The 14,434-nt window shown below is 24.8% G+C and overlaps 1 protein-coding gene across 1 annotated transcript; it reads left to right on the top strand.

Annotated features, from left to right (window-relative positions):
- The first annotated feature begins 210 nt into the window (after positions 1–210).
- On the top strand, positions 211–13,213 carry LOC129973081 (centrosomal protein of 41 kDa B-like). The gene is made up of 10 exons (XM_056087457.1): positions 211–361; positions 444–507; positions 3,394–3,441; positions 4,419–4,480; positions 5,859–5,904; positions 7,891–7,960; positions 8,998–9,143; positions 10,117–10,184; positions 11,734–11,848; positions 13,010–13,213. The coding sequence occupies exons 1-10, from the start codon at positions 308–310 to the stop codon at positions 13,186–13,188; spliced, it is 852 nt and encodes a 283-aa protein (XP_055943432.1). The 5' UTR covers positions 211–307; the 3' UTR covers positions 13,189–13,213.
- Positions 13,214–14,434: the final 1,221 nt, after the last annotated feature.

The following is a 14,434-nucleotide window of genomic DNA, read 5'->3' as shown; positions in this document are numbered from 1 at the left end:
GAAGTAGAAGTATTTTGAAAAATCAAGAGTTTTTTTTTTCTTTTATGTTCACAACTTTATAAAAAAAAACTGTAATTTTAATTTTATGTAAAATTCAACTTATATAGAAAACTATAGTGTTTTTAATTTATTTATTGAGTCTTATCATACAATTTGATGATTTTCTGCTTCAATTTCAACTAATGTAACTTCAACTGCATCTGTTTGAAATCTGCCATTCCATGTTTTGAAGTTTCATTTAAAATTTAAATCGGTACTTCATGCTTACAATATGATTTGAAATCGGCAATATGAAGTTTTGCAGGATATGTACTCCCGTCACAAATCCTTAAATTTTGGCCAATATGTTCCAAACGATAAAGTAATTTTCAGTCTGTCCTGTTTTACATGGTTTTATTTGATTTGTGTTGTCAAACGTTGAATAATTAAAATTTCATTTTTAGGTTTTGAACAAGAAGGTCCCTGAAAATCCTAAATATAAACATGTAAAGCCGGCAATAGATACAGGTTCGATTTCTCTTCACTCTAGATCATTGAAAAATTGATATTTTTATGTTGTATTTCTATGTAAATCTGTAAAAAATACGGGGACTTATACTAATTAATATTTTATTGAATCCATAATGGAATATTTTACAAAATAAATTGTTGGCTTTCTTTTTTTAAATTATGGTATAAAATAAAATCGCCGTATAATGAAATTTATCAAAATCTAGGGTTTTATTTGGGTAAAATTTATCAAAATATGTTTTTGAAACTTATATATTTGTTTAAAAAGTGCAAAATAAAAAAACTCAAGAAAATGCTGATTTAAATTTTTTTCTGAAGAGGTACTTTCTATTAAACAAGTTTGCTAAGTTATTTTTATAGTTTTAAAATGCCAATACTACACAATTTTTATTATATATTTACAAGATTTTCTAAATGTGTAAATGCTTTTAATCTGTTTATTAAATGAATTTGTGTCACTTAACTATGAAATATACAAAATTTGGTATTGTCTTTTATTCTATTATTTCCTACTTTTAAGTATTTTTAATACCTTTTTTCAAAGAAATATTTTATTCAAAGATATGCTTTAACACTTTTTGCTTTAATTGCTAATTTTTAAATCTTATTTGAATAGATAAAAAAAATCATCAGCAGCAAAGAAATGAAATCGTTTTGTAGTTTTTCCAAATTTTTAGTTTTGCTTTAATTACTAAATTTTAAATTTTATTAGCATAGATAAAAAAAATCATCTGCAGCAAACAAAGTAAATGAAAGTAGTTTTTCCAAATTCATTTACTTAAATATGATATTTTAAGATTAAAAAAAAATGAAAATAAAAATTTGATTTTTTTTATTATAGGGAATACAACAATATTTATAAATATTTAAATTAATGTTTGTTAATGTATTTTTTTTCAGTTATATATTTGGATTAGTTTCAAAATTCATTCTAATTTGGAATATGAATTTTTTTATTTATCGTAAATGCAATTTTTTATAATGTTTTTCTACATATAAAATTTTGTTTTTATGTAATTTGATAGTTTAGTTATTTTGATTTCAATCCAAATAAATATTAATAATTTTTAATTACTTATTATGCTATTAATGGATTTCTTCAAGTTTTTTTTTCTTATGTCAATTACACATCCTTTGTCTGGTTGTAATGAAATCATAGCATTACAAACACTTAATTTAATTTCATTATGAATTAATTATCATTGTATTATTCTATCTTTGTTTTTAACTCAAATGTATTCATATTGAATTATATAAATATGGAATATATCAACTATGATGTAAAATAGTAATGTTATGATTGCTCATTTTCAACAGTGTAGTTTTTTTACTTTAAAACAATATTTTGCAAAATCTCATGGACACAGATAATCCTTATTTAACAATGGAGTTGCACTATAAGAACCTATCAGATGCTAACTGCATTGAGTAGCTGAAACATCTCCCCCTTTTGAGAATAATGTGACTAGTGAAGTTTACATTTAAGAGATATTTATTAATAATAGTGTTACCATCTAAAGAAAACTTCCCCAGATTATCAAGATAAGAATTTCTATTTTAATTAAATTTTACTGGAACAAATGATTAGAGTGAAGATATAATATAATTTTTTCTTGCTCATCATATATCATTTAAATACATCTTTATAAAGAGAATACCTGAAACATTATGCTTTTAGAGCTCTGGAGCAGCTGTAATTGAGAGGTTGAAAATACTGATTGAAAGAAAATGCACCAAATAGTGTGTATAATGATGTTTGTAAATCTGTTAATCAAGGTTATTGGATAATTCTTGATTAATGGTGATCGGCATTTCAACCATTTCTGAGTATCGATTTCTGTGACTGTATTAATTAATTTCAGCTGTAATACATTAATTTATATATTAATTTGCTTCTGAATGCATGTCTAAAAAAATTTGCTGAATTATTTGAGGCCATTTTAAGCCCTTAATCACAAAGTGTAAAAGCTTAAACAACCAGCAGGAGTGGTCTCTCCAAAACTTTCTGGCATAATCTCTCATTGCTTATCAAGCCAGAGAATGCCTTGCATGGTACTGGCATATAATTATTATATAACATTAACTTTTGGTGTGAATTTAGCATTTTTACTGAATCTATGATGTAATCCTTGGTGATTTAATTCCTTTAAATCGCTTTAATAGCATTGAAAAATCGAATTTGTGTTTTAGTCACATTTTTCTCAACCAATTGAAACAAAAATTTGCCACAAAATTGTATCTTCATTCACAAAATTCCATATCATATTTGATATATTTGAGTCACTGTATTTAGATGTTTCTGAAAGTACAGACTGACAGATTGTCAACTGTTAATTAGGTTTGGTTCAAAATTTGACAGGTGTTTGGACTATGGAACTTAGATATGTGTACCAAATTTTAGCTATCTAGCTCACTTTATTTTGAAATTATCATGTTAACTTATATTCAAAGAGCCATACAGATGGATTTCCTCTGAGCAGAATCTACTCAAAATTTGGTTGAAATCTGCAAGTTTGATGTAAAGACTACATACCAAATTCTAACCCACTAGTTCAAAGCATTTTTGAGTTATCTTTGTCATAGACAGACAGATGAACATTTTCCAAACTCATGGAGGGTTAAAATACGGAGATTCATCAGAGTATCGAGCTCAAATTTTTTGGTAATTACTATACTTTCTCTATACTACATATATAAGAAAATAAAAAAAAAAAGAGGGAAAAAAAGAATTTTTGAAGATAAAAAACTTTTTTAATCATTTTACTGGAAAAAAAAGAGTGACATGAAATTATCTGTTTTATGTTAGCACTAACACCTCTTTTTTAAATTTTAGATTATATTTTTTTGAAAGATTTTATAGATTTTGTTTTTATTTATGTACAGGTAAAAATGTAAAAAGGCATATTGATGAACTCAAAGAAAAGCAAAAGAGTAAGTTATAATATTTGAATATTAAGTTTTCCCAAGGCATTGCTTATCTTAATTTGAATACTGTTGAAATTTTTGCATTTTGATAATTCAATTACATTGTTTTTAAATATTTCATTAATCACAATTATTTTCATTCTTAAATGGTTGCAGTATAATGGATGTAAAATCTATTGCATTACATTTCCAATTTTGATAAATTTTTTCTTTATAACTTTAATTATAAGTCCTAATGAGTATTCCGCTTTTGAAAAAAGAAAATCAGATTTTAATGCTTTTAAGTCAGATGCAATATATTTGTGGGCCTGTTAGATATTAGGACTGATGGAGGGTCAATGTTGGTTAGCTATGTAGCTAGCTGGAGTTTTCTCGCTTTTAGCAGGCTGAACATTGTGGCCAGGTCACGAGATATCTCGTTTTCTTGTGTTTTTTTTCGCCTGAATCAATGCATAACCAACCAGAAGCAAATATTTTTGTTACATTACCAAGGTAATGAAACCTTGCACATTCTTATGATTGATTAACAAACTGAATGTTGACGTTTCAAGTATGTGGAAATAATCAGTCAGTATAGCCAGTATGTTGGTAGATCTGTGCTGCTCATTTACCATACCTTATAAAGTGCTTTATTATTGTACATTTTGTTATTTCAAAGTTTGTGTTTTAATTTGTAAGGAAACAGCTTATTATAATGTATAAAATCTTATGTAATAAATAGATATAAAAATATATAGTAATATTTAAGAATACTGTATGTAAATATAATACCAAATGCAAATTTAAAATGTGCATGCATACATCCTATTGCTTACCAAGCATGCTTCTAGAGCATTAAAAGATGTGAGAGTTGCATTGTTGTGAGTTGAGCTAGCAGAGCGCCATATGCAATGTGTTAATAATAATTGCATTCTGATTTTCCTGTTCTAATTCATTACTTACTATTTTTTCAACTTGCATAATTTTTTATTTATCCATTTCAGATTCCCACCACAAGAAGGATGAAGTTTTTAATCGGGTCAAGTTTTCCACTTTCATAAAACTAGTAAGTATAGTGAATATATATCAATTCCTTTTTGAAATTTGATTGTGCTATATTTTATTTTGAATTCTATTTTTAGGGTTTCATCATATCTTTCAGTTATCCAAAATTGGACAATTAAGTTTTACATTGGTTTCAGTTACATATTTAATTTAAATCTTTTCAATGATTTAGATAATTTGTTTAAGTGCAATGATATAAAAAAAGTTATGCTAGTAGTTTTAATTCTCTTGATGCTTTTTTAAAAACTTCTGATGTGATAAATATTAATTTCCCATCCATTTTCATTTAATGAGGTGCAGGTATATCATGTCACAGGTCTTATGATTGCTTTCATTTTGTACAATTGAAGTAACTGTAATTTATCACTTAACTATTTCAATTTTTAAAAAAAGTTAGATTATTTTTAACTGTAAGATATTTTGCATTTCAGTTTAACTTGTTAATGTCCAAAGTAATTTTAAGCATAAATCTCAGTAAATATCTCTTAAATTTTGTTAAACAAAAAGTTAAGTAAAATATAATTGTTAAAAAAAATTTCAGATAAATGGATAAAAGAGCATTTTTTCTTGTAGATTATATATTAAAAACACTTTTAAAATATCATAATTTTTTTTTTTAAATTGGAATTTTTTTGAGTTTCTTTCATTACTTACAAAAGAGGGGGGGGGGATTAAAATGCCATGTTTTGGTAATCTGGTTAATGGATTTTATTATGCCAGTTCAAAATTGCATTAACAAGAAAAAAAAGCTTATCACTTCCTTAACCAGTAATATGTTCAAATTTTATTATAATATAACAAAAGAGTTTAATGTTTCACTGTTTTATAAATAAAATCTGATTGTTAAAACATTGAAATCATTAAAAATGCTTAAATCTTCTGTATCTGTGTATTTTTGTTTAATCAACTTATTTGTATGAGCTTATGAACTTATTTGTAAATTTATGAGCTGTAAAAATTAATATTCAATAGTTATGAAAAATATGCAGAAAAAAAAGCTATTGTACATTTATAAATAAAATAGGTTTCAGAGATGATTATGAAATTTTTTATTTATTCTCAAAGATAATTTTTTTAGAAAGTTAAAAAGAATTTTTTTAGGAGAATAGTAAGAGTTTAACAATATGTAACTGTGACACTTATCTTGGTTTTATATGTATTATAGAGAAGGCAGTAATTGCTTAAGTTTTTAAAATTTAAATGTTAATGTTTTTTTTAAGTATGATCAATTTGATTTATATTCCCCTTTCCTCTTTTATTTTTAGTTGCACAAAAATAAATAACATTCTTGAACACAGTTTTTGTTCTAATGCATTTTCATATATTAAAATTTTATTTGCACATTTTTACATGCTTTAACAGACTGGTTTATTTCACAGGCCATTACTGTTGCCAAAGAATCTTTCAAACAAGAAGAAATAGGAGGTAAAATTTTTTATTAATGTGCTTTGCATTTGATGCATTAAGAGGGATAAATTTGTGAATCTGAATTCTCATATTTAATAGAAATAAGAATGATTTTTAGTATTTCATGCAACAAAACTGACTTTTCATTTTCTTTGTTTACCTTCAAAACAATGTTTTTAAAAATTCATTTCTTAGTTTAAAAGGTAAGACTAAATAACTGATTGTTTAAAGGATTAGACGTGTCATCTAATCAACATTCTTCAATGTTTGTAATAATATAAATGGTTGCTTTGAATTCAATACATAACTTCAGATTGCAAAAGAAAACATGAATTTTTACAGTTGTATTCATAATTTATTTTTGTAAGTAATAGTGTCATTTTTAAGTGTGTATTTCATTAAATTTAATTTATTCTTAAAGAGAGTGTTAAACTAATTTATTATTTGGTTTTAATTATGATAAATTGTTTTCATTCTATAATTTGAAAAAACTGGTTAAAATTAAAGTATCTTCAAGATTCTTTAAATTACTAATAAATTTTAGAAGGAGGAAAGGGCTCATTTTAACACTTAACTGGGGATGTGCGGTCTGTGAGACCGCTAACGATGGACTTTCTGTTACCCCTATTCTATTTTTAGCTCAATTAAATGGATTGACCCTGTAGTTTCCTGTTTTGTGATTTTCAATACTTTTCAACCGATTTCAGCGGATGCTTTTAAAGTAATTCAGTTATTTCTTTGAGCGCGGTCTCTAAGACCTCACCTCCCTGTTAGTGTCTTAGTGATAAACAAGGCTGAGCAGATGGCGCTAAAACTTGGGACCCGAAATATCATCCAGTTTACTGATCCTATTATGAAGAAGTGCTCCGGACACTTTTAAATGAAGCAGAAAGTGATTTTAGGATAATTATACAGAAGAGTTTTTCGATGAAAGTTCACATTCAACTAATTTTGATATGTGTGATCAAACATATTAATTTTTCTAGTGATAATGTATTTTGAAAAATTAATAAAATATATTAATATACCAAGAGATATATATACAGAATTTATAAGTTGATTTTTATGCTAGTTCGTAGCCTGTATGTTTAAAATGCCCTAGAAAACTGTGCTATGAAAGTAACACAAGCCGATAAAAAAGGGCCAATTTTACCCATTGTCAATTTTTTTTTATATATAATTGTTGAATTTTACATTACATTGTTTTCTATATACCTTCATTTACTGTAAAAATAAATATCATTTAAAATGCAATATCAAGAATATTATTTATTGTAATATGTAATTTGGGAAGAAAATGTATGTTGCAGTGCATTTACTTTTTTCAATGATAATATATTTTGAAAAATTTCCAAAGCATATCTATATATCAAGAAAAATAACCGCAAAATATATTGGCAGTTTTTTATACTAATACATTCATTAGAACATTTAATTTTGAGTGTAAATGAAATGCGGTCTCATAGACCACACCTCCCCATTTAAATCCTAAAATTTCACATTGCCAGTTAAGGGTTAAATTATTGTTCCATTTTGGGACAAAATACCATCATTGATTTGCTGTATGCATATTATTATTTGGATATTATTATCCATGTTATTATAATAAACAATTTTTTAAAAAATTGATTTTTAAAAATTTTATAATATTTTATATGAGTGTTTATTATTTTATGTAAACTGAAATGTTCTTTTTATATTCTTATTTGAACTTTATCTTGTTTTTTTTTTTTTTTTTTTTTTTTTGCAAATAAACATTTTCTTACATTAATTGCATTTGCTCTTTTCTTATTAAAAAAAAACTAGTCACTTTATTACCAAATAAAGTTTAAAGAATTTTTTTAAGCTTGTATTGTAATTTGAAGTAATTCTTTTGTTTGAACTGACTCGTATTTAACATTGACATTTCGAATAAGCTTTAACATTAAATTCTTAAAATTTTGAAAATTCATTAACATATATTAAAAAATGTGGTTTAGTAATCTATAAGTTTTTATTTTATAGATATTGGTTCAAAAGAGGTTGTTGAGAATTCCATTGAAACTCACAGAGAAAACAAAAATACTCTGGCCAAGTAATAATGTTTTTTTTTTTTTTTTTTTTTTTTTTTAATGTAATGTTATATCTATATTATGTTAAAGAAATATGTTGATAAATTGACTTCTCAAATGTTTCCTGCCTGTATAAATAAAAAGTTACCAGAAATCATTTTGGTTTAAGTATAAATGGAATAACAATTTTTTTTTTTTTCTACATCTGATTTTTTTTAAAGACAAAAGACTTTCTGCCTTTTAGAAATTTAATAACAAAGTAACTCATTTTATGATTACATTGGAAATTAATTTCTTGGGCAATATAGTGGTAAAATATTCAGTATCTTTGAACATGAATAGTCTAGATTCAGTTCAATTGTTATATTATTTATTCTCTTTAGGTTATAGCAAATCATCCAAAGTTTTGTACCAGAGAATCTCTCTTGAGATCCTATTGAGAAAAATTGTTTAATAATCTATTGTATATCCAAGCAGTCTATCAAAATTTTTTATATTCCATGAATAATTCTCTTACTGTTAGCAGTCATCATCTCCTATACTTGTTAATATATTAAATACATACTCCAATACTTGTTAATTTTCAAGTATCAGTTCTTATCAGATACTTGAAAAGTTAATTAAGAAAGCATTGTCTATCTAAAATGTCTTAACTGATCATATTCAAATTGTAGTTGACAATGCCGAGATCTAAGTTTCTTCTCTCCCTCCCAGAAATGCAAATTAAACTTAGTGACTTTTATGTGTTTTGAATAATCTCAAAATGAGAAATAATCTCTGAAATACAGGGGGGGGGGAGAGAGAGAGAGAAACTAATTTTTTAAAATTTCATTTTTTTAAAAAAATGTTTGTATGTGTGTGCTTGTATTCATATATGTGGATCACATTAATATTGTGAGTTCTGAGAATTGATCCTTGAACTACAATTTGTCTCTGCTTTAATACTATAGTAATTTTTATAAACCAACATCTTTTAACTGTTTTCATTTATCATGTACTTTTAATAAATTTAATTTGTGTACTTTTACAATTTCTAAAGTTAAATTAAATTTTTTCCCAGTGTACTCATGGGTATTGGAGAGATAGACTTACGTAATGAAAAAAAGAAGCAACCTGTCATTCAACCAAAGATTGAGAAAAAAGTTCCATATCTCTTATTAGATGTCAGAGACAGGGATGAATTTCTTAAATGTCACATCAAAACAGGTGAATTTCTATTCATTATTGGCTTGATTATTATCTGTTGTATGATGATGATGATAATATATATATATAGGTATATATAATATGCACCATTTTTGTTATTGAATAGACTGTTATACTAAACTACCAATTTCAAATATTTACTTCATAGGTAATGTTTCTCAAAATTTTAATTAGATGTAATAGTTAATTGAACATTTTATTGGCTTTCTTCAAAAATTATAAAACATATGACACACAAAAATATTTTATTCATTGCTTTAAAAGCCAACAAACCACTAAATTTTTTTTTTTCCATAAGATTTTTTCTATACTTTTCAAAAATAATTTTGAGCATATTTTATAAAACTTTTCATTGTTTTAGTTATTAGATTCATACTCATACGTGTTGTGATGATGTGAAATAACTTTTTTTTTTTTTTTTTTTGGACATGTTATTGCTACTATATAATTTTGAAAATAAAATATAGACTCTTAGAACCTGAAATACTATTATACTACAATTTTCAAAAAGAGATTCAATCTTTGCTTTTTATGTAAGTAGCAGTGAAAAAAAAAAAAGAGAGAGAGAGAGAGAGAAGAGTGCGAGAGAAATTACATGAAAGTTACCAATCTTTGTTTTAATTCTTTGTTACTAATAAACACATTGCATCAGTTTTAGCCAAATTTTTTCTTTATTTTTATAAATTATTTATTTAAATAAGATGAAACCATATTTAGAAAATATTTTTTTTCTTCTTTTAAATAAGTTTTACAATTTAAAGATATTTTGAATGTTGATAAATAATACATACAAAGGATAAAAATTTATTCCCTACGTCATCGTATTATTTTAATATATTTTATTAATGTTTTATAGCAGTTATTCTTAAAAACTGATGCTTTTTATGTGGAATATTGTAAGTAAAATGAAGTGGATTTTTTATGTATAAACAATTTTCTAATAATTAAAAATATCTTATTTTCCCATTTTCAGCTAAGCATTATCCTGCTGCAATGCTGTCTCGATCAATTGGTTATGAGACAGAAGAAATGAAACTTTATGTATCCTTTTGTTTATTTTGACCTGTGAAACAACTGGAGATAATGTTGATGTATTATATTTAATATTTATAAGCAGTTTTTTATAAAATGTTTTTCCAATAACAATAGTAAATTAAGTTAACAGTTAACAATCCAGTTAATAATAGTAAATTACATCATAAAGAATACCAAGATCCAGTGTTTTCATTGCATCAATTTTTGGGAATTAGTTGCTAAATTTCATGCTTTATTTCATGAAGCTTTAATTCACTTGATGAATTAATTTTTATATTGATATTGATACTAATTAATTTTGAAAATAAAATAAACATGAAATATTGTGCATGAAGTATTTACTTTTTTTGTAATTATGATTTAAAATTACAAATTTAGTCTCCATTTACATTTTTGTTCTTGATAGAAAATGATTTTCACAAATAGTTTTATGATTATAAAAATTGTTTCAGTTACTTTTTATATGCAATTTATGCCTGCATACATACATTTTTTTCTACATAGTACAATTAATTTGGTCTGTGCTTTATCAAATTTATGCTAAGAAAAATGAACATGCTTCTGCTCAATAAAAGCAGCAAAACAAAAATGTGTGCTATTTTATGAATAATTGAATTTGTTAAAGTCTTTCTTTTTAAAAAACCATATCGTTGGAGCTCTACATTTGATTTGCTGTATGTTTTAGAAAATTTTTTTTTATCAGGATATTGTAAGAAGATTGGCAATGACAAAAAGTCATAAAAATCATTCAGTCTTTAAAATTAGCATTTTTTTTCTCCTACAAAAATTAAATTAAAAAAAAAACATTAAAACAGCTGTGTGTTTGTTTTATTGATATACTTTAATTTTTTAATAAACATTTAATTTCAAAATATTAAAGTTTTTAGATTAACAAAAGCTTTATTGGAATAATATTTGAATTCCTTGGAAATATCTATTCTTCAATAATTTGTTTATACTATATGTTAAATGTAATAAATATGTGCTACTGATGGGGTAACCAATGTTGGAGAGTATATATAGTGTATTTGTATTTTATTATGATGCAACATTTTGATTTACTCATATGATTGAATATTATAATTTCAATGCTTTTTCTTTGATTATTAACATTGCATTTAGGTTGTATTGAATAATTGAAAATGCTTTTATTTCCGTACTTATATTTCTTATTAAATATTTACAAAGTACAAAATTTAAAGAGATTGAAAGCCTATGATCTAGAATATGAAGATATACTATTCATATATAAACATGCAGTTTTCAGTTATAATGATAGCATATAATGCAGTATAAACAGCTGGTTAACTGTCTGTCTCAGTGATTAAATGTATCAACACTGTTGTATGGATTCCTTCAATGGGAAATTGCAGCAAACAGGCTTACATTGCACAATTTTTAATATGTTTATGCTCATGTAGTGGATATATTCTTTTTTTTATTATTATTAGAACATTTTCAATTTCAAATGATATGTAATCATTTATAAAACACTTATCATATTTCCTGCATTATTTTCATATGATTGAATTGCTTTCCTTAACATTTCTGAAAGAAAAATAACCGTCCTGAACTTATAATTTTGTATGATGATGATGAATCAACTGCATCACGAGTTGCTACCACTCTTGTACAAAGAGGTTATGAAAATATCTATTTACTCTCTGGAGGTAAAGCATTTTTTTCCCCCTCTTGCATACAGTAGATTTCTAATGTAATATGGTCAAACCGTTTTTCATTTAAAATTCAATAGAAATGTCATTCTTGTTAGGATTTTGTGTTTTTGTACTCATAAGTTAATAATAGATCTAAAAACAGTTTTTATCAGAATCAAGGTGATCTGAAATATGGTATTCATCAATATTTTTTTCTTTGAAATTTTAATATAAAAGAGTAAAAACCCTACATTTTACTGTCAATATTGATGTTTAAGTAATGAAGAAATATATTTTGCTTTCATTAATTCCAGGTTTCTTAAAATAAAGCAATATGCTCGTTTATTTTTAATAGAAATTTGTCTTGAATTTCTTTTCCATCTGTTTGAAATGACTAATAATGAATAATTTGATTAATAATTCTTGAAATAATTTGAAAGGAAGATTTTACATTTACATAAAATTGATTTTATCTAATTAACAGAAGTTTGTTACTCGTAGTCTAGTTGCATTTTTTTAAAATTCAATTCATTCTTCTGGTATAAACTTAAACAAATTATTTTTAATGGTGTAAAGCTAAATATTTTTATTTATTTTAGTTTCAATTTGCAAATCTTACTTTTCCACTCACCCCCACCCTCCAGAACTGTAGTCACTTATTTCACCTAATTTCAGATATTGTATTACTGATGTGTGTTCATGTTTAACTTGAATGCTGTTTTTCTTTTCAAAGAAAAATATGATAAATTGTGATTGTCAGTTAGTAACTTTATTATTTTATTTCAATATGAAAGTACTTCTTTTATGAGTAGTACATTTATTAAATGCTTAATTTGTACTATTTTAAAAAATACATATTTATTTTGCAATGAATCTTGTTAAATAATCAAATTATAGATTATTTTATTTATAATAAATTTATTTGCTGATAAAAAATATGTATGATATATATATATATATATATATATATATATATATATATATATATATATATATATATATATATGCTGATGTATGATATGCATGAAAAATATGCTGATAAATGATTTTTTAATATGTGATTTAGATAAATGATGATTTAGGTTTCTTATGGTATATGTTGCAAATGATTTAATATTATACTAAAATTTTATCATTGTCATTTAATATGAATTTTCATGTTCTATTTTGAAATAGGTTTAAAACTAGGTTATGAAATATTTCCTCGTGCTCTTATGGCTTCAGTTACTACCGGAAATGGTTCTCCTACAAAATATGGGCCAATATCTTCTGTACAAATTAAAACTACCTCATCAGAGAACTTCTCTCTAGAAGATATCCTTTTTCATATTTTTACCTCTAAAGATTGTTATTAAATTATATGAAACATTTCAATGAAAACTTTGTATTCAGATATAGTATTTAAGAGTAAAATTTTTTGAAGAGTTTAATTATATTTTCATAAAATATATAAGCTAATTTTTTAAATATTTATTTTATATTTCTTCTTGTGCATTACTGTATTATATATGAGCATTAATGTGCCTTATGTGTGTACCTAAGCAACCAACTTTTGTGTTTAAAATAAAAATTCAGAAATTTAATCACTTAATGTAGCATATGAGCCAAAACACTGCTCATATGCTACATTACAAATTGATGTCGATAAAGAGTAAATGTAAATCAAAAGAAAGAAAATACATATAAATCCATTAATACCAGCATTATATTTATTAGACAATCATATTTCCCTTCTTTCATTAAACTGAAAAGAAATATCACTTCTTTTTTGCTTTATCTAATTAGTCAATATGTATTCCTAAAATTCTAAACAAGTTTCAGTTAATATATGCCATTCATTACTTAGAATTTAAATTTAAATGTTATTTTGAACCCCCCGCCCTTCTATGACTTTATGAAAATGGAAGGAATTTTAATATAACCATTTTTTTATTCTTAATATTTAAAATAAATTAATGTATAATCTGTAAAAAAGTTTAAAATGTCTTTTCATCAGCATTTTTATTAACTTTTTTTTAAAAATTGAAATTTAATTTTACATTATGATTATTTTAATCTTGGTGTTATTTTTTAACTTACTTTCAATGAATTTTTTTGAGCATTGTGCTTTTGATTAAATTGGGTATTAAAAAATCTAAACTATGAACTATTTCAAATACAGCTAGCTATCTGTCAAAGATTTCAAAAGTAAAACTCTTAACCAGAGAGGAAGATGTCATTATTATGAGCTTCAAATAGGCCATCCTTATTTAACCCAAAAGCATCTTTTGCACTCTGGTCATGTACCACTTTGTAATAAATGCAATTGTGTTTTAACGGTTAAGCATATTCTGTGTGAATGCTAAGAGTTCATTTCATTGTTACTGTTTTTTGCTTAAATGACATTTTAGGTAATAACCCTCATTCAAATATTTTTGCCTTTTTAAAGGATATTTAAATTTTAACACAAAAACCATGTCTAACAAATGTTTGGCACAGAATGATCAAATTTGTGCATTAATCCATAAAGCCAAACCATACCTAAAAAATCTGACATTTCTGTTTCTCAAAAGCAGTTAAGTTAAAAGTGAGTTCTTTCCTCAGATTTGCAAAAAGAAATTT

The sequence above is a fragment of the Argiope bruennichi genome, chromosome 6 (genome assembly GCF_947563725.1).
Source record: "Argiope bruennichi chromosome 6, qqArgBrue1.1, whole genome shotgun sequence".
In the NCBI taxonomy this organism is placed as follows: Eukaryota; Metazoa; Arthropoda; class Arachnida; order Araneae; family Araneidae; genus Argiope; species Argiope bruennichi.
The sequence above is the reverse complement of the archived record's forward strand: the minus strand, read 5'-3'. Positions and strand labels throughout refer to the sequence as shown.

What these genes read in the sequence shown, in the direction of transcription:
- LOC129973081 (XM_056087457.1), top strand. Translation starts at nt 308, where the DNA reads ATGTACTCCCGTCACAAATCCTTAAATTTTGGCCAATATGTTCCAAAC. An exon ending in CAAACAAGAAGAAATAGGAG is followed by an intron (nt 5,905 to 7,890) that starts GTAAAATTTTTT and finishes TTTATTTTATAG; the next exon opens with ATATTGGTTCAAAAGAGGTT. An exon ending in CAGAAGAAATGAAACTTTAT is followed by an intron (nt 10,185 to 11,733) that starts GTATCCTTTTGT and finishes CATTTCTGAAAG; the next exon opens with AAAAATAACCGTCCTGAACT.